This window comes from Pygocentrus nattereri, chromosome 3 (genome assembly GCF_015220715.1).
Source record: "Pygocentrus nattereri isolate fPygNat1 chromosome 3, fPygNat1.pri, whole genome shotgun sequence".
In the NCBI taxonomy this organism is placed as follows: Eukaryota; Metazoa; Chordata; class Actinopteri; order Characiformes; family Serrasalmidae; genus Pygocentrus; species Pygocentrus nattereri.
In genome coordinates this window covers 16,438,362-16,459,937 of record NC_051213.1, presented here as the reverse complement: position 1 = coordinate 16,459,937, position 21,576 = coordinate 16,438,362, and the positions used below count along the sequence as shown (strand labels likewise).

General features: G+C 38.0%; 1 protein-coding gene across 4 annotated transcripts; it reads right to left on the bottom strand.

The window, feature by feature from the left end:
* Window positions 1–1,816: 1,816 nt before the first annotated feature.
* phf20l1 (PHD finger protein 20 like 1) lies at window positions 1,817–20,328 on the bottom strand. Of its 4 annotated transcripts, none has more exons than XM_017713145.2 (24): window positions 20,220–20,328; window positions 18,951–19,084; window positions 18,690–18,861; window positions 18,283–18,378; window positions 17,629–17,713; window positions 17,362–17,450; window positions 15,020–15,188; window positions 14,605–14,730; window positions 14,409–14,464; window positions 14,050–14,278; window positions 12,715–12,849; window positions 11,270–11,464; window positions 11,090–11,149; window positions 10,608–10,898; window positions 10,092–10,304; window positions 9,730–9,786; window positions 9,534–9,635; window positions 8,925–9,068; window positions 8,621–8,805; window positions 7,275–7,374; window positions 6,453–6,648; window positions 5,972–6,221; window positions 5,461–5,626; window positions 1,817–3,468 (listed from the first exon to the last, which is right to left on the bottom strand). In XM_017713145.2, exons 2-24 carry the CDS (start codon window positions 19,031–19,033, stop codon window positions 3,326–3,328), a joined length of 3,342 nt encoding a protein of 1,113 aa, XP_017568634.1. In that variant the 5' UTR covers window positions 19,034–19,084; window positions 20,220–20,328; the 3' UTR covers window positions 1,817–3,325. The 4 variants fall into 4 exon arrangements, with proteins under 4 accessions (XP_017568634.1, XP_017568637.1, XP_017568635.1 ...); XM_017713148.2 differs by having other exon boundaries at window positions 15,020–15,185; XM_017713146.2 differs by lacking the exon at window positions 20,220–20,328 and adding an exon at window positions 19,663–20,019.
* Between the last annotated feature and the right edge of the window lie 1,248 nt (window positions 20,329–21,576).

Below are 21,576 nucleotides of genomic sequence, written 5' to 3'. Positions count from 1 at the left end.
CTACCAACATTCTCAACGCAAAAATTGCATCTGTGGTACTCTTTCTGGGCATGAAACCAAACTGCTGCTCACTGATCTGAACCTCTCGCCTTAGCCTTGCTTCAACAACTCTTTCCCATACCTTCATGGTGTGGCTCATCAACTTTATACCTCTGTAGTTACTGCAGCTCTGCACATCACCCTTGTTCTTAAAAATGGGGAGCAGTACACTACTTCTCCACTCATCAGGCATCCTCTCACTCTCCAGGATTTTGTTAAACAACCTGGTTAAAAAAGTCCACTGCCTTCTCTCCTAAACATCTCCATACCTCCACAGGTATGTCATCTGGACCAACTGCCTTTCCATTCTTCATTCTTTTTAAAGCTGCCCTCACTTCCACCTTACTAATTCTCTGCACTTCCTGATCCACTATCTCTCGCCCCGTTGTCCTCCTCTCTCTCTCGTTTTCCTCATTCATTAGTTCTTCAAAGTACTCATTCCATCTACTCAACACTCTCTGTTCACTCACTAGTACATTTCCCTCTCTATCCTTTATCAGCCTAACCTGCTGTACATCCTTTCCAGCTCTATCTCTCTGTTTAGCCAAACGATACAAGTCCTTTACTCCTTCTTTACCGTCCAGCCTCTCATACAGCTGATCATAGGCCTGAGCCTTTGCCTTTGCCACCATTCTTTTCGCTATGCGACTAGCCTCACAGTACTCCTGCCTACTTCCTTCATCTCTCTGGTTATCCCACTTTTTCTCAGCTGCCTTCTTCTTCTGAATACTCTCCTGGACTTCCTCATTCCACCACCAACTTTCCCTGTCTTCTTTCCTCTGACCAGACGAAACACCCAAAACATTTTTGCCAGTTTCTCTCACCACTGTAGCTGTAGTTTCCCAGTCCTCAGGTAGCTCCTCACTGCCCCCAAGGGCCTGTTGCAATTTTTCCCTCAACTGGGAATCCATCTGGTCTCCTGAAAACACAGAATATCTACCTTCCTTCTCTCCATCATGTCTGCAAGCTCTCTGCCTTTACCAGTCATTGAACCCTATGTTCAGAGTCCCTACTCTAACCTCCACACTCCTGCCTTTCCTTCTCTCTTGCTGCCTTCTAACCCGCCTTCCTCCTCTCCTCTTCGATGGTCTTCGACCTACAGTAGTCCAATTTCCACCGGCACCCTGCTGGTCAACAGCACCGGAGGCGGTCGTTGTTAACCCAGGCCTCGACCGATCCGGTATGGCAATCATATTTGTGATCCACATGATAGTTTTGGCACAAGAAAAATAGATTTTTTTTTTGGACCACAATAATAATAATAAAAAAAAAGACAAAAAAGACAAAACTTAAACACACACTGACTGAACAGGCACCTTTTCAGGGTAAAGGGGCAAGAGTTCAAGTCCCCCCTCAGGTTCTATCAGTGCACAAGCCTGATGCTTGCAAATCTAAGTAAAGTTCAATTGAGTGTAATTTTAAGAAAATAAAACAATACAGTCATCCAAACAAGCTGTGACTATCAGTACTCAAGAAGCATGGCATTAACTTTATTAATGCTAACTTCAGTATAATCTTAAACCCTAATTTATTTGGAATTTTATCAATATCACCCAAGTCAACGTTGCACTTAGATTTCTTATGCGAAGAGTGGAAAGCCAAAACTGTGATTCACATTATAACAGCGCATCATCTTTTTTCATACTTGATTTGTTCACTGTAAAATACATGCATTTTAGTGAAAAAAATTTTTTGGCTAAGACTAAACCATGTTATAGATGCAACCAATGCAGAATCCAGATCATTGCAAGCTGATGCACAATGATAAAACAGTAAATAGTCAGAATATCTTTTATTGAAGTACATAAAGTTAATTGCATCAAGTTTTTAAATAAACTCTTTAATGTACAGCTGGTATCTCATCAAAATCAACTTCAGTTCTAAACACCTTTATACAGATTGATACAAATGTTGAATAAACAGACATTTCAAGTATATATTGTCCTACTATACTTTAGTTTCTTTTTCTGCATCTTTACAGTACATACAAACACTATATACATTCCTTCCCCCCAAAAAAACTGAACTAACCTCCTTAGAAAATGCATTTACACCCAGCTTCAGAACAGCTTGCTGTGCTGAGGACACTCAAAAATAACAGACACAAAAGCTGGATAAAGAGACTATGATGGACAGCAAAGATGGTGTGTAGTCACCCATCCTGGACCAGCTGCCTGGGTAGAACTCACTGTTAAAATGGGTGATTCTGATCAGAGTGTCAAGTTCTACAGAGAGCCAAACTAAAAGTGAAAACTATAGATGCCTCCTAATTGAAAATTGCTTTATTGTGAGTCAACTGTCAGGGGGACTTTTGCTACAGTACAGCAGAGATTGAGCCACAACATAGATCACTTTCTACAGAGGTTTTCCAATGCAGCTTTATAACCAACTAAATTTAATCCCTGTTTAGGGGTTGTTACCAGACATGGATTAAACTTAGTCCAACATTTTCCTTCAGACGAAAAAAAAAATTCATTCACACTCGTGTAGTCCAGGACTAGATTTAATCTATGTCTAGAAAACCAACCCTAAAAGGTTTTTCAGTCAAGAATAATCAGGCCCCAAGACGCTGCCTCAAAGATGTCTGTGTGTGTACCTGGTGTTTTTAGAAATGATCATTCATGTAATTAAGTCACTGTTTTATTATATTGTTGCAATAAATGAATGCAGATTCTTTGTGTCTTCATCTGATGGGTTTTCTTCCCCCACTACTGAGTGGAATGTGGTCCAAATAAGAATTGAATGGATATTTTTTCCTTTTTCACACATACAGTGGACCGGTGAAAAATGTCTTTAAATGCATTCATATAACACTAACTCAGTTTTATTATTTCATGAGTCTCTTTCTTGGACAAAGAGCTCTTCAGAGTGATCTTCCTAAATCCTCTTTTGTTACAGCACATTTTCTTTGTGCTATATTGTGAAATTAACTTTATTTTAATGAACATTTCTAACAAGGGACGAAAGGGAACACCCTATGCTAACACACAGTAGCTTAGACTCTGCGAATTGCAAACAAGTGGACTCGCTGTGTTCAACTGTATAGATGACGTCACTTCATCCTTGGTTAAAACAGAGCTCACTTTTGTCCATAGTCCACAAGTCCTGAGAGCACAGCTCTTTCTTGTCTTGTAACTGCTACTGCTCAGTGGAGACTACATGCCATGGTCTCTCTTTAACAGTATGCAGCATGTTTTAGGTTCTGCAAGTATGTGCTGTTGTGTCTAAAGGACCACACAAACACACACAGAGCCCTTACAACTTCACCTTGCTTCTCTGAGCAAGCCTACACAGAGCACAGTGTGCTCATCTGTTGCACTTTTCCCAAGTCCGTCAGCAGCTGTTTGATTCGGCACTTGAGCTGAGGCAGTCTGGCCAGAGGATCCGGAGGCTCCAACTCTCCAGTGAAATCCAACCAGCTCTCCAATACTGAACCACAACAGGATCAGGAATGGAAACACGTTAATTTGTCATAAATTTTCAAGACTAAAAAATAAATTAAATAATTAAGTACATGCTAACGTGATTCAAAACAGCTTTGTGCAGATGGCTATCATATCTGATATACATATACAAAGATGTATTAGAGAAGGAGGAGAAAGTTACAAACAGAATGATTGTGCTAGTGTTAACATGCACAAATGGTCAATATGGTCAAGTATTTAACACATGCATGCTATATTCTGTATTGTAATGAGTTAATTTTATGTCAAAGTGGGGAAAAATAACAAAGTACAAAAAAAAAATAAAATCAAAATGTAGAAAATGTGCTGCAAACACAAATAATAAGATTTAAATCACGTAGAGTAACTACACCCTGCTATTTTCAGCTATCTTCACCCCTGAAAAATGCGGAGGGGACAATTGGGAGGGGCACTGCAGTGATCTTTGTGTTTGACGGTGGGGCTGCTGTATGCTGTGCTACGTTACGTAGCGTACGTTAGCTACCAGAAAATATGGAGAGCGACAGAAGCAAACAGCATTTTTGCAAGTGAGAGGTCTTTTTGATTGACTATTTTTCTCTACTGCTATCCCCATCTTCGATAAGAGAAGGTGTTTCTGATTAGACAGTGCATCTTGAGCCCTGCAGTATGAGCAACAGTAACAGTGACTGCTAGCCTCTAATTAGCTGTTCAGCAGGTTAATATTCAATATAACCCTAGTCCTGATTTCTTAGATGCACAGAATTCTGAATTAATAAAGCGGATGTCTTTGAACACCCAAGTTTCGTTCAGTTTGACATCAAGGTCGCAGACTGCATCACTGGTCAGCCAGGGTTTGCTGCAGAGGCCCCAAATCCTCACGTTCTGCAAGCTGTTTGTGGCACTTACTAGTGTTACATCTGATTTAGCTCCACCTCAAATTCAAGTTCCCCTTCACCAGTGCTGCACTCACTGAACAGAAATCAGAGGCAAGCAACACTACAACTACGGGGTGCCCGAGAGTTCGACTTATGAAGGGAAATGTGAATCGGACGTGACACTGACAGACACTATAGACACTCACAAAAATCCTCACTTAATCAGTCCAAAATCTTCATTACAAACTAAGCTTAGATGAATTATTTACAGATGTTACAGACATCTGGCATATCACAGCCTTTTGAGGTGCTGCTGGGAATATTTAGTTTGCCATGCAAGTGTGGTTATCTCCTCTCTCCAGTGTCCTATGCTTTCATATGTCTGAGCACAGCATGAGAGGCGCATCATCAGCGGTCAACACTGTCTGATTTGCATATGATGACTTCATCCGTGCCTAAAGCAGAGTTGAACCAGAGGCCCACTGCAGAGGCAGAATTGACCACGAGAAAAATTATATTTTTACAGTTTGGAAAGATATTACATTTTAAGCAAGGCTGGTATATCTTATTACAGAGCAGTACATTTCAGCTGTTTATGGGAAAAAGGGTCTTAAGGTTAACTTACTCTAATATTTCAAAAGCTATTCAGTCCCTCTACTCGTCATTTTTGCAAATTTATTCTGAATATCTCTCCTTTGTTTCTTCAAATCTTCTCTTACACCCATTATCATTAAACAGTCATTAAACATTTTACAGGTGAGTGTTTCTTAGAAGACAGCACTAACAAATGTACACTGATTTGGAGTGACCCTTAGCCTTGTGACCCATAATTCACAAACCGAAAACAATAACAGCAAAATGCTAGCAAAATGCTAGTAAAATTAGCAGCACAGGAACCAAATACAGTTTGGGGTGGGGAGTTCTCAAATTCTCAGCATTTATATTTGCAACAATTTACGTTTTGACTTATAATATTTTGCTTGTGGAATAAGATTTTAATTTTAAAAATTAGCACAAAACATACCCATAGGCAACCCAACGCTGAAATAGACTACATTCAAAACACACTTAATGCAGGTTTACTCAACAAATACATATTTAATTTATACTTAAAAACTCACCGTCCAGCTCTTTCTCAATGAGATCCATCCGGCCAGCCAGCTGGTTCTGAACATCCTCTATGTGTGTGAGCAGGTTCATCTGCCACTGCAGACAGTTTCTAGCCTGCTCTACCTGTCCGGAGCTGCTCTCCCTCATACAGCCAGAAAGTGAAATAGCACTAGTCATCTGCAGACACAGACACACACACAGACACCCCATCAGGTTTCAGACTTCGCAAAATAAGTACAGCAGGCATGAATTTTTAGAACTGTCTGCAATCACAAAATGATAAGGACACACAGAAAAATACAAACAATAACAAAACCAATAAACTAAATTTAAATTAGAATTGGAGTAACTAAGGAGTAACGAGTAATCATATTGTGGTCACATGATAATAAATAAAGAAGATTATTATAGAATATACATAATATTCACAAATGTTATTTTATCAGTGCTGGAGAATAAATTGTTCTGTCAACTCTCTAAAATGTCAGTTTCAAACTGAAACCAAGCAGAAAAATCAGTCACCTCCTCCTCCTTTGGTACAAACAAGAGTGTCTGAGAGGGAGCATGGGACCCCTGCTCATGTGCGTATTGGTGGCCTGTGCCAGAAGGCTTCTGGTAGCTGTGCTCGCTGGTGATGTAGGTGTCCGGGTTTGAGTTCTGACTGAAGTGTTCCTGAAACAGGATACAGTCTGGAACTCCACCCATAGGCTGGTCCTCGTCAGAGTTCACCCAGGAACGAGCCCACAAGTGCAAACTGGGATTGTGTTTGTTCCTTGGGAATGACAAGAATTTTACAAATCCTGTCTGTATCATGTATTTAAGCAAATATGATTAAAAGGTATAAAAAGCAAAAAGACAACAGTCTGGGAATAGTAAAGGATGCAACAGCAAAATGACAAAACACTCTCTAAATTTACTAGGCATACACATGTATAATCAGAGCTGTTCTTTATCAGATCTGTTTCTGTATCTTTTACACACACATTGTCAGAAATGCTCTTACTGTAGGATGTCCATCTTGAGCTGTAGACCATGAAGCACCTTTTTAACACTGTAAACATCAGCCAATAACTGATGGGTAGAGACAATCTTCTTGGCATTTTGATGCGAGTAGTTTTCCGTCAGAAAGGACAAGCCGTACATGTGACCCTTATATAGCCAGTCTTTATCATGACGATATTTGGCACTCCATCTTTGCCCTGGTGCATAAACAAAATAGTTAATGTATCTTTTATACTGAAATTAATACAAAGTAATGCAGACCTTTAATAGAATTGTGTGTCAGAATTTTTTTTTTTTGGTAAAATGTATTTTGCTTGAGCTGTAAACACCCAAATCAGTGATTAAACTGAAATTCTAGTGACTTTAATAAAGCCTGAATAATTAAACTATTAAGATGCAAGTCATCCGAAATGGTTGGATGTGAAATGTGCCATTCTGAAAAACTTCAAGTCAGAACTAATGGTGATAGGAACCAGACATTCTAAACATTTAATGCCTCTAAAAGCTACCAATTTAGGTAGTTATTACCTGAAATACTTATAAATATGTTGCATGGTGCAGAACACATTGTTTACAATGGTTCTGAGATAAGATTTTGGCCTAATGAAATTTAATGCACTGATAAATGACAGGTACAGGCAGTGTGGTGAAAGGCAAATATGTTTCTTGGCAATGCACCATTTTATATCAAGCTACTCTGAATTACTTTGTGTATAACTCAACAACTGTGTAATACAAAATTACATATTTATTTAAAAAAATGTCAGTATCTCAGTGAAACCCCACTAAGTCTGACCACATGAATTGGGTCTTCGCTTGTTACCTGGTGGGTCTCGGCAGACGTAACATATATATTGGTCAGGGATGCTGTCCTCAAGCAGCCCCATACAAACACTGTGCTGCCAGCACATGCACTCTTCACACTGTTGGAAAGAAACACAATCACACCAAGAGAATTATAAATCACACAAGCTCACCACATGCATGCAAATGCAGCACATTTCACTCTGGGTAAAAATCAATTTCACTTGGAAAATTAGTTTTGGTACAAGTTGTTCAAAATGGCCCAAAAATAAAGCTTCTTTCAGCTCCATCTATTCCTCAATTCTAGAGGTGTTCCCTCCTCTAGCGTTTGGCTGCAGGCCTAATTTAAACATAGGCTCAAAATATTTAGATACCTTTACAGACCATGATTACTCACCCTATGGAACTAGACCTCCCTCTAGTGATGACTTTTTTAAATTACCAAACTTATGTAAACCTTCTAACAAGGCCACCCGGCTACTCTCACTGTGATTAAACCTGATGCGAGTATTTTGTGACCTATGTGACTTTTGTATTTGGACATGAATATGATAAGGGATATGAAATACTACAATAGGTCAACAACAAACTATCAGTTTTCAGTGTATGCACCTTCATATAAGATAACATTCTTATATAAGAAGATCTGTAATTCAGTTTTGGAGGACTTGTTGCCATTTCATTAACTCCTGAAAAAGAGCAACAATAGGAATAGAGTTGTTCATATTTGTGCTAATTGCATTTTTATTGTGGGCTCTCTACATGCAATTCATATTCTTTGTAAAACTCATTTGTCCTTGCACATGTGATCAACTACTTATATGCAGTCAAATATTCTTAGACAGCACCTCATTTCAGTAGAACATCAAGCGCAAACGTTCAGCTGAAGATCACAAAAAATATCAGCAACCAATATTAAGAATGACAATTTCCTCTGTTGTAACATGGCTACGTAATGAGACCCATGTTAAAAAACAAACAGTCTTGTACCCCTCAATGGTTCACCAAACAGAGATGAGCAAACATCCTAATTAAAGCTTTCTATATTTTCAGTCATTGGTTCCTCTTAATTCCAATATGCTGGATGCAAGCAAAACAACACAAAAGGTCTATGTACAAATGCACATCAACTGTACTGAAAGTTTGGTTTCTATGCCATTGTTTCACAATTAATGATGAATAAATGATAATTAAGTTGCCTGAAAATATCATCCTCTTTTGCATTATACAATATGGTAACTGAAAAGATGGAACACTGAATTGAGAAAGCATGCCATGTTCCTGGTTCTTTGACATGAATCAATCACTTGTCAAAAATACACAGCCACAGTGTATTTGTTAGATGACAATGAATAGGTCGCCTACCTGAATCATGAAGCCATTCTCTTCATCCATTTCACAGATACAGCGGACAATCTCATTAGTAGATACATCCTCTTCATCCTGAAAGTCCTCCATGGTGAGAGAGTCCATATCCTGGTTGTACTCATCTCCACTGAACAGCAGGGACTCTGTAGTCGAGTCCTCCAAGAAGTCTATGTCTGACAGGTCTGGAAAGACGTCAAGTCATTTAGAGAGATAATTATCACAGCTCAATAAAATGCATCCAAAGATTTTCATGAATTTATTTTCAGGAGTAGTTTCCCTTCCAAAGTAGCTTAATACTCACTCTCCCCAGTGAGATCAACTGACAGTATGGCACGGGGGTACTGGAAGGCTGAATGTTTAGAGAATGAGTTAGAGGAAGAGCGATGAATAGGATAAGGTGATCTCTCCAAGTAAGACAAAGACACCTCCTCCATGTCAGAATAACCTGGTGGAACACATCAGTGGCAAATCATTACTGATCTGAGGGTTTTCGTTTTTAACCGTTTTAACTTGTTTCAGCTCAAAATGATTTGCAGGTGTGAACACAGAGACATTTAAAACTTCTAAAAACATAAGTCACTGTTGTTGGAACTTCAGATGTCCAGAATCATAACTTCACAGGAAATGAAAAAACTACTTTAAAGTCAGTCGAACCAGACATCTTTCCAAGTCATTTGAGGCCATTTCTTTTGGTCCAATCATCATGAAATTTGCATACAATGTAAAGGGTAACAGGTTTTTTCTAATTATGTCTTCCGACAGCAGCGTAGTGCTTTTTAAAAAAAAATCACCCCACTGAAGGAAAGTATGCACGTATGTGCACAAAATATTCACTTGTGGTGGCTTTTTTTCAAACAGTGAAAAGATGAAAAAGCTTACAACATGGTTTTAGAAAGTAAACATTTCTTACAGTGCTGCTTAGATTTCTTCTTTTTCTTCTTTTTTTTCTTCTGTTTAATTTTGAAAGGGTCTTTTTCTTTTCGGTCTCTGCGTTCTTTATCCCTCTTTTTCCCTGACAAAAGAATGCAACATTTTAGGAAGATTATGATATTTAGCAACAAGTATTTAAAATAAATAAACCAGAGCAGTGCACAATTAGAATTTACCAATGAGCTGGCATTTATCTTCCACTTTAAATTTCCTCTCAGTCTTTATACACAGTCCTGAAAAAAAAAATGTATTAAAAAGTGCCACGTAAAGTGGCTTTGGCTAGTACTTATTATTAGTAAAACATGAACGCCAGACACAATAACGCAACGAAAATAATTCAGTGACAGGAGTCCCTGAAAAGGGTTCTTAGTAAAGGCAATGTTATATCTAGAACTGTATATACAAAAAACAAACAAACATTTGAATGCATACATTTTTTGGTACTACATAGAATTTTTTTCTGCTACAAGTGTACTGCTATCCACTCTCAACTAACTGCTTTCTAACCATCTTAGGTTGATGCTTTTGATTCATGTACCTGCATCCAGGTGTTTGTCCTTATCAATGACCTTCTTCAGGATCTTGTCACTGAAGTTCTCAAATGTCTTCTCTTTAGAAGGAGGAGGCAGTGAAACTTCAGTGCTATCTGAGCTCACAGAGGCAGACGATCGCTTCTTTTTACAGAATTTGGGTGGCTTTGGGCAGGAGCCAGCACAGTCCAGTGATAACATGTGGCCTTGTGGGGACAGAGCTATAAAGGAAGGCAGCACTGTCAAACCTATTGTTGAACTCAGCACAGCTGTGATGTCAACGGTTATAAGCAGTGTCAAGTTTATATATATAAAAAAAGTGAAAGACAATATGCACACCAAACAACAACCACCATTCAACAACTAAAACTGTAATGAATGAATATAATTGGCTCAAAAAAAACAAGACAAAATGTCACTTATGTACACAAATGCCCAACAAATGTTTAACCAACATACAAACAACATATAACAACAATAAACAACATATAAAACATAATCCCCAAATTTCACCCTGAACATACAGGAGGAAGTTGAGACTGTTCTGCGCCTCTTGTTATCCGGTATCTCCACTAGAGTGCTGGTGGGTACAGAAGCAGATGTGGCCCTTGTGCGACCACCTCTCTCAGGTGAGCACACTTCACTTTCCAGCTCCTTATCGGTATTGTGGTAATACTTCAGATGGTAGTCCAGTAGCTTGGCTTTCCGGAAGGCTTTAGAACAGCCAGGAACTTGACACTTGAACTTATTGTGGTCCAGGTCAACCAGAGGCTCGCTGGAAGATGTGGGGTCATCAGATCGTTTGGTATTTATAACTGGCAAAACAAACAATGAGGTGGCACATAAAAACTCCTCATATGAAAGACTATAAACTACAGTCCAAAAAAAGTCTAAAACATAACTTCTTCAAGAACAAGCTTTTTAATCCCTACACCTCAGCATGCCTGGTTAAGCTGAAACCATAACTTTATCATAACTGTGCTTTAATAACACGGCAGGTACATACTTGGCTCCCTGGTGTGTTTGTTGGCTTTAGGGGTCCTGGATGCAGTTTTTAAGCCAGCAGCTAAACAGAGCAACACAGAGCAACAGAGGTGAGACAAAGAACATGATGAAACCATTAAACAAATAAAAATGATCACAATTGAAATTACTGTTTTATTCTTTGTTACCAACACAACACTACCTGTTAAAACGGGTGAAGATTTCTCTCCCACTAACGTATGATTTATTAGCAACATGTCAGCCATCTTTTCCTTCTCAATAACTGGAGACTGAGCAGTTGCAGGGGCAGGAACTGAGGAGGTATGTATGGTGGGAGATACTGTACTTGGCGGGTTTAAAATTGGTTCAGCAGTCACCACACAGCTATCACCATCATCTAAAAAATGAACAGAAATCTTGATTAATTGAGGTATTTTAATTTATTTAAGCAATGGCCACTCTACAAACATTCTGAAAAGGAAACAGTCTTATCCATATTTTAATCTGCATCCTTCACTGAAAAAAAATCTTTGGTAGGGAACCACTGCTTTAATAAAATGAGGTTTGATTATTAAGACTGATTCAGTCTAATTAATTAATTAATTAATTAATTAATTAATTAATTAAGACTAATTCATATCGAGGACTTAAATTAGCTGACAAAGGTGACATATCTGCACATTTATTTATCAAGGAGTATTATATCATTATATATATATATATATATATATATATATATATATATATATATATATATATATATATATATATATATATATATATATATATATATATATATATATATACACACACACACACACTTATAAAAAACATGTTTTTCTTTTATTCTTTCTGTAAACATGCAGGAAAAATCTTGGTCAATTATAGTTTCGTTTAATTCAGTGCTGTTTTAGACTGCAGAAGCACATTTAGTATCTGATCTAATGGCTAATGTGCTAAATATTTTGAGCAACATGTAGCTGACAATACCAGACAACAACAGCAAGTCAGCCAAAGGCTACCTTGAGGGATTTAGCAGAATTTAAATTAATTCTACATCAACGCAAAAAAGAACAACAAACTGGAAACAGCACTAGGATCACTGGAGCATTACTGCTGTTTAAGCAAATGGGACATTATTAATATTTAAAAACTCAAACTAAATGCAACAGAAACCATATTTAAGAGCATGTCTGCAAAGTGTGCATAAGACATTCACTTCACAGTCCAAACAGATTGACAATTTTTCATAAAGAAATATGGCTTATAATGAAAGAGCTTGAATGATGTTATAGCACATTAACACTCCGCTAATTACTTATACAATTCAAGTAAATCAACATGTTGTAAAAAGCACTGAGCTACAACGTACTTTCTTTGAGGTTAACTGAATAGATGTGATGTCGCATTTCAATTTGTGTCATTAACCTGCGTGAATATTTATGATGAGCTCTTTTAATAAAATAAGCATTCATGTGAATCAGAGATCTAAAGTTTTCACTCAAATAACATTTAACACTCCTACAGGAACAATCTAGAAGAAGTCACATTACACCCAGATCTTCAAAAGCAAACCAGAATACGAAAGTTAAGCACAAATTGGAACTTTAGTGCTGCTTTAGTTTGATGTGTTGCTGGTTCTCCTACCTGCTCTCTGAGTGTTGTCTGTCGGGGGTGGGTTGTGGCTGGAATCCCGGTTAAGTGGCGAGGGGGGGAAGGTTGGGTCAACGGTTGTTGCTAGACGTTGAGATCTTCTCCGCCTCTGAGGAGAGCTTGGAGTGGCTACATTCCCATACACACAGAGATGTACACAAACACAATTATTTGTAATAAATAACCACACTTTCATGTCGAATATAACAGCATGACACTTCAGTAGTAGAATGTCCTTGCTCCAGGCACACAAGGCGTGTCATGGTATGCATATTACTATTCTTTTTGGCTTGTCTGTTTTAATACAGGGTGAGACAATATGCTCATTTCATGCTACACAAAATATGTATGTTAGACATACTACTATAAACTGATGATTAATCCTTTGGAATACCAGGGAACATGCACAGTCAGCGCTGCCCTCAAAAAGGATGAGTGTTGCTACTAAATGGTTTGGACTTACTATGTGAAAGTAATTTAAATGCAGATTGCCAGTACACTCTGCAGAAAAGTAAACCCCAGAAGAGGGTTGGTGACCACTGATCTAAACCTTTTCATTTTTGCTGCCAAAATGGTCATAAATCATGGCCCAGTTATGTATTAAACAAGCAGAAAAAAAGCCACAGAATGAGCTGTGTCCAATAGCTTACACAGTGGATGTGGACAGTGATAGACACAGTCTTACCCACTTAAGCAAACTGCTTATAGTTTCTCTGGGCAGTAAATGTGTTCCTGCTTGTAAAAACACTACATAAACTTGTAAAACATACTAATAATAATAAATCCAGAACTTATTGTTGGTATAAGCTGGTAAGAACAGATATTTGCTCAATTAAATGGCTTTATAAACATCACTTGGTACATGTTACTCTACTTTCCTGCAGGCTTCATCACTTATTACACAAGACAGACCAATACATCCATATAAAGATGAAAATAACCATTCAACAACTTTATTAGTACCTAATAAGTGTGTGCTTGTAATTCTATGCTGAGCAATGCTCAAGCTATCCCTGTACTGTGATGTTTGTGTAATCATGTAACATTCATTGAGTAAAATAGGAATGTCATGAACTTCTGACTACAGCATAAACATCACATTTTTTTGTTCAGATTAATGTGTTTCTTTGACCAAAATCCATTTCCTACATTTGATGTCAGCAGCTTATGAACTAATGAGTAATACTTTCCTTAGCTGTTCTTACAAGAGAATGAATGTTTTAAATATTATCTAAATCTAAATGTGCTAATAAACGTAATAAATCTTGAGCCAAGTTTTTGAAGTTTAAGACTGTACAGCAATAACGTCAATTAACAAAAAAATCCCACCTGTTTGAGTATCTGGGAGGGTGTGAACGGAGCTGGGTGAGGGGTTGGGCTCTGCTGCTGTACTTGTGCTGCTGATGGTGGACTCTCCAGAATCATGTTTCAATCGCCTGGACCGAGATGTGCCTGGAGAGGTGCTGGAGAGAGGCACCGGGTGCCTTTGGGTAACAACAGACTGTGCTGCCTCCTCTCCTGGACTGATACTGGTTGCAGCATCTCTCTGTGAGGAAATCTGTGACAGGATCAAAGAAAATGAACCAAATTATTAAAGCCTAGCTGAAATGCCACTTTGTCAGTGCTGAAAACAATGGAATGAATCAGAAAAGAAAATTGAAACTCTTCCCATAAAGGCCAAATCACACCTGTTGTGAAGATATTAGAAGGTCTTCTTTGCAGTCACTCTCATTTTTGGAGCATCCTAGACCATGGAAAAAAGGCAACGCATACATAAAAAATATCAACATTTTTGACACATAAGACACACATTACTCATCACTTAACTGGTAAATACCATGGTAATATATTGTGTAAAATTAGTTTTAACAAGCTGAATTCTACCTGCCACTTTGTTGAGGCGAGCTCTTTTTACATTGCAGAAACTGCCTTGTCTGCTTCTTCTTCTTTTTGTTTTAGCCATCTCAAGCTCTTCAGGGGAAGGCTTACAGTCTTCCTCATCTGAAGAGGCTTAATAGGTCAAGGGGACAGACACATGATTACAGCAAAGATCTTATGATGGCATAATCCTCTACAGTTGGCCATCTCTTGCAGACCCCCCCCCAACAAATGATACCATTTATCTTTACATAAAAACTCAAACCATCAGCTAAAAGGTAACATTAGCCTTAACCATCTGCCAATGTCTGTAAATAAAGCTGCAAAACACATCGTAAAGGGCTACATGTTTGACGGTGGCACTACCCAAACATGTACACAATGAGACAACTGTGATTTGACCATGAAACTCTGTTAGTACCGAGTCTGTCAGAATCTGCGTCGTTATCCTCCTCATCTTCAAGCTCATCAAACCTGAACTCTGTTCTGTCTTCTCTCTCTTTGTTGCTGTTGGCACTAGTGCGAGGCCTACACCCTCCTTTACTCTTGGCAGCAGCTGAGGCTGCCTTCACAAGGGCAATCCAATCCTGCTTCAACACACAGTACAGGTCACTGATCATGGCTAACATGAACAACAGATAATCCCAAAAAAAAAAAAAAAAAAAAAAGACCTACCTAGGTTTATATAACCCTTAAACACAGGCAAAATACAAATCCAATTTCAATTAAAACTGGGACAGTAAACTTGGTAATCTTTTATAGACAGCACAAAGAAAAAATATTTCATATTTTATCAACTTTATTGATTTTATTAAATGTATACTAATTCCAAATTTTATGCCTCAAACACATTCCAATACGTTAGGACAGGGGCATTGTAAGACTGGCGAGTCTGTGGAATAATCGAAAACACCAGTTTTTGAACTTTCCACAGGTGAACAGATACCAGGTGATGCTGTTATGATCAGGTAGAAAACATTCAGAACAGACTCAGTCGTTTACCAGTAAGGATGGGTTCCATATGGTTTATATATATATATATATATATATATATATATATATATATATATATATATATATATATACACACATAGATAGATAGATAGATAGATAGATAGACACACACACACACACACACACACACACACACACACACACATCTAGAAATTCAAGTGAAGACTCTTTAAAACAAAGAAGAAACCATATATATATCAATCTGAAACACCACCAACTTCTATAGGCTAAAGCTCATCTGGGATGGACTGAAACAAAGTGTAAATGTGTGCTGTGGTCTGAATTCAACTTTTCAATTTGTTTTTGTAAATAATGAACCAAGGGAAAGGACCACCCGATTTTAACCGACGCAAAGTTCAGAAGTCAGCATCTGTCATGATATGGGGGGCATTAGCACCAATGGCATGGGTAACTTGCACATCTTTTAAGGTACCATGTAGGTTGAGCAGTATATTTGCTCTTCGCCATAATGGCATCTAAACAATGCCCTTTTCAGGAGTGTCCCTGCTTGTTTCAGCAAGACAATGCCAAGGCACGATCTGCAAGTGTTATGATGACAAGGCATTGTGAACTGTTGAGCAGCTAAATTATATCAAACAAGTATGAGGAAAAAAAAACCCACTTCCACAAGTACAACAGTTTGTATCCTCAACTCATAAATGATCACTAAACGCTGTTAAAAGAAGCTGGTGATGTAACAAAGTGATAAAAAATTCCCCTGTACCAACTTTTTTGGAAAATATTGCAGGCAACTTATTTTGGAATTTGGATTTCTAAATATTATTACACATGCACTGTGGAGGAGATATACTCTCACTCCAAAATACTGTGATTTTAGATAATTGCTGAAAACATAATTCACATTTTAAAACAAATAACTAAAAGACATATACACAACAAAACACAGCTTAAAAAGGTAAGCAAGCATTCATTTAAATTTTTCTGTGCCGGATCCAACTAACATTCTTAGGCCATTTACACACTCAATTTGTTTTCTAACATCTGAACCACAGTTAGTTTTAACTGTTTCAGATGGTTTCACAATGCACCACATTAAGTGCACCAAATTACACAGGCAGATGTTTGATGACTGACCAGATTTGTGGCTAGGATAAAAGCAGGTCTTTTTTTTTTTTTTACTTTTCTTTCAAATTACATTTGTAAATTTCACTAGCCTATCACTGTATCAAATTCAGATCTATCCCTCACACACTCAAAATGTAATCCATCACCCTACTCATACTTTGTATTTAAATATATGTATGTATACTTAATACATATGTGAACCACAATCAAAGTGATAAAAAACCTTACTTAATCTTTGCGTTTTTATGACTGGATGGTTTGTTAATTTGAATTTAACCGATCAAGTCACTGACACTTGGCCAAAATTATGTTCTGTGATCCACACGTTGCTTTGCCATTACTTTATTGCTCGGCTGCTGTTATAAGCAACAGTTCATGCTGCAAGAAAAATGTGTGTCTATGAAGAGTCCACCAAACAAACTGGGTGTGAAAGTGGCCTTATATTATATCTCCTTCTGAAAAAGAAGGGGAAGTGAGAAACAATATACAGGCTTTAAATTCAGACCAAGAAAGTTTACAATAAGATTACATATAATTACAGTGCATTTTATCAAAATATTGTTGATGCTACACACTGACTTGCATGTAGTACACAACAAAAGAAGCTCTGTCAATTTATTTCAGTAGGGCTATAAGCTTTAAAAGATGCATTTTTCAACTTACTTGTCCTTTGGCATCCTCTGGCATGGATTTGATATGAATTCTTTTCACACAGCGAACAACCCCATCATAAAACTGAACTGTGTAGGTTCCTGTGAAGCAACAGATTTTCTTGTTAAAAAACACCATCACTACCTATGCCCTATTACAAGGTTTATAAGACACAAGAAGCATCACTTGTTTATTTGTAGGATCCTCATTAGCTGCCATTGTGATAGCCGCTATTCTTCCTGAGGTCCAGTAGACATATAACACACAACAAAAACTTGCCCTCTTTGTTGACACTTTCAATCTTGGCAGGGTAGTAACGGCAATCAGTCCATCGGGCAAGAACTTCCTCACCATTCTTCAATTCCTAGAATTCAAGCAGACATACAATATCACTTAGGAGAAATGTTTTTCCTCTCACTAAAAATAAATATTTTCACTGAATTTCTTTTCACTTATTATTAACACTCAAAGAATTACACAGCATACACCTTTTCTATAAAATGAGAAACCTTCATTTTCAAAAATGCAGAATCAAAAAGTAATGAAAGTAAACCCCCCCCCAAAAAGTTCTGATTATATAACATCATTCTATCAAATACCCTATTCTATTACAGTACAGACTCACATAACCTGACATTATACTGTAAAGGTTATAGTGACATGAACTTTTCACACTACTCTTTTTCCATTCAAAATTTCAAAGTACGATGTGGCACACTGAACAAAGAAAATACCTAATGGAACACTGGAAATGTAAACCCAAAGACTCAATCACTTATAGGTTTTATAGGTTATGGTCTTCAGAAATGGATGACAGCTTATGTAAACCTAAAGGCTTCTGCAGTAGTTGATGGAGGAAAAAACCCAAACAATGATGAGACAAGCAGTTAATAGAGAACCAGATCAGGGGAGATCGGCGGCTGATGTATGTACTTGTCTCTGCTGTGGCAAGTCTGTTTGGTCTTCTGTGCTCTCTGTACATCCAGGAAGCTCACGCAGGCGAGATGCTCTCATCTCGCCGAGTCTCTCCTGGTAGAAATGTTTGCAAGAAAACAATATTTTAATTAACAATCTCAGTAACAACTGGTTAATGAGATTAATGAACAAATCTTCTCATCTACATAATATAGAACAGTCTTTGTGAGGCATGTATCCAAACTTATCCTAGATGAGAGAAAGCGGAAACGTTCTCTGCATTTCATATCGTCCAAAGTCTGTCCTACACATTTCAGTCTACACAAAAACTAACCTAAGAACAGAACTAACCCAGCACAGGGCATTTATGTACTCCTGTATGAAAAAGAGTACCTATATGAAAAGACTTAAGTATTAAGACATACAGACATGTCTTCCTCTTCTTTGAGTCCCTCTTTACGGAGTGCTGGTCTCTCTAGAGGACGTAGTCTACTGCTGTCCCACAAAATCCACTCATCATATCGATGGCTCCAGCGGTCAAAATGGACAAGCATCTTCCCTTCATCATAATCAATCTTTTCAATACGTGAAGGATACCTATATTGAAAACATGGAAAAACTTGATACATAGAAAATGCCCAAAAAACGTGTTGTAAAAGTGGGGATGAGGGGAGAAAAAAAAATACCATTTTTGTAGATAGTCCTGAGCTTCCACTCTGGCTCCAACCTCAAAAGTGATCCCAGGTCGATTAGGGGGTTTCTTACTCATCTTCAAGGAGATATGTTAAGGTCTTTCTCAAGACACAAAACTTCCCTTAGCCTGTGGATTATTAAATGAATTAATAGTCAAGCAAACGGGTGAACATAAAGCTGTTTTGAAGACACAGAGCTGAGCTCCGCATAACATACGGACACTTTTCCTCGAATAAAGCAAAAGGTTTTAGTTTTTGACAAAGAATATTTTAGCAAGCACGACCAGTCAGACAGCATACAACGGCAGGGTCTATGAATTTGTAGCATTTTGTAGAAAAACTACCAAAAAAGACGTCGAAGCAACGATTTAACTAGCTTAGCTAACTAGTAAACCTGAATACTGACCTGCGTGTATTGAGCAGGTTAACGCTGAGTAAACGAAAAACATTTCACTTTGCAACAAGTTTCGAAACTAAGACACTAATTTGTATAACACATCAGCTGGCTATGAGACTGGCTATAGACAACATGCATTACAAGTATTCCTGTAATCGAATAACTGCGTCTATCTCATATTTTAAGCCACTTACACGAAAACTTCGCTAGCTGCTGAGCTAGATAAAATGGCTAGCCTATAGGCTCGTAGCTGGCTAGCGTTTCTTTACTGCACCACTAACAGAGACAACTGCCTTTTAGTTCACTTACAGTGACTGCATCGACCTTAACACATTTCACCTCTTAGCAAGATGTTGAATGTGTCTTTGTGTGGTCCTCCTAATCAACTAAAGCGAATAAACGCGTTTGACCCAGTTTTGGTCAGCTTCAGCTAGCTAGCCAGCCATATTTTCATTGAACTCGCCTTGCCAGCTAGCCAAGCTAACATTAGCTAGCGAGTTAAGTCACTTTTTACAGCCTCGAGTCCAAACTGCTGGTATTTGAGTATTAGTTATTGACAAAGACTTGACTCTGGATAGCAAGCCTTGCACATCCGAACCACTACAAGGCAATAAACCTCACAATGAAAGCGTAAATATGGTTCACAAGCTGGCTAGCCAGTTACACTATGAACGCTAGTCGCCCAAAACTGTACCAGCTGATTTGACCACTGCTGCTGTTTTTCTAGCCAGTCGTTGACGAGGGGAATTAAAGTAATGTGGCAAAAAATATGGCAAGCTACTCCTGTATCTCATTAAAGGTTAGCAATAAATTCTGACGTGCGAAAGAATAAATATATTGTTCAAACAAAACGCATTGGGATTTACCTTGGCAAATTCATTGAGGACTTTAGCTATTTAGTTCCTAATGTGCTTTCTGCTCATTCTTCAGTTCAGAGACATTTTAACAGGGGCGACCGCAGAGTCAGCGTCATACGCACGGGTCACGTGATCACGCACGTATGCTGACGCCGAGCAGCCCAGTACTGGGTGTCAGAGGTGGGCCTCCGCTTGATATTTCAGAGAGCGAGTTAGCAGCGCTGGGCTTCTTTAGACCGAACATTTATCACTGAAACACGTACTTATTACCAGTATTAACCGTATCCTATTATTTTAAACCACCGTATATATTGAACGTGCAAAAACAGCAAGTGACTTGTGTGACTGGTTAATTCTTTTAAAGAGTAGAAGTTAAAACATGCAGTTTTAATTAAAATACTTCAAAGATATACAACTGTGGACTATTCATGCTTAAGTAGGAAGGTAAATGTGGCCGTAAATGAGAAGCAGCTCATAATTTTCTAATAACCAGTTGTTCACAGGACAGGAGGGCCGCCCCGGTGGGAGTGCAGCTGGACTCTCTGGTAACAATAGCAGACAGGAGGACTTTGGATAAACTGCTTTCTATCATGAACAATGATAGTCACCCACTTTACACCATCATCATGAAGCAGAGGAGTGTGTTCAGTCGCAGACTGCTGTCACAGAGCCGCACAACAGACAGACTCAGAAGATCATTCATTCCGAGAGCCATCAGACTCTTCAATTCCTCCCATCGGGGACTGGAGGCTGCTGCTGACTGAGTTTAACCCAGTCACACTACATGGACATTATTCAATTACTCAACTGCTTAATTATTTATTCACAATTACACTTCCCCAACCTCTCTTACACTCAAGCACATTTACTCAGGGTGTGGTATTCATATATTCACATATTCACTTTACAGAACTATATTTTTTACATGTACATATTAATAATTCTATGGCACATCAGTCACTTTTATAACTTTTATAACCAATGTCGTTTGCACCTTGCACTTTGCTCTGTGAATTTATTTATTGGCTGTTAGAAAAATCTACTGCACTGCTCCATCTACAGATAGTTCTTTACCTTGTACAGAAAGTTTCTATACCCTTATATATTTTCTATTGTTCTGTGTTTGATAGATGTTGAAAATGTTTCCTACTGTATTGTGTTGTTGCTTCCTTCGGGATCAATAAAGTATCTATCTATCTATCTATCTATCTATCTATCTATCTATCTATCTATCTATCTATCTATCTATCTATCTATTTAATTAAATAATAATTATATACTGTTGAACACAGATTATCTGTTATTATTTTGCAATCAGGTCACAATAATTAACTCAGTATACATTTAAAATGTTAAAATGTGCAAA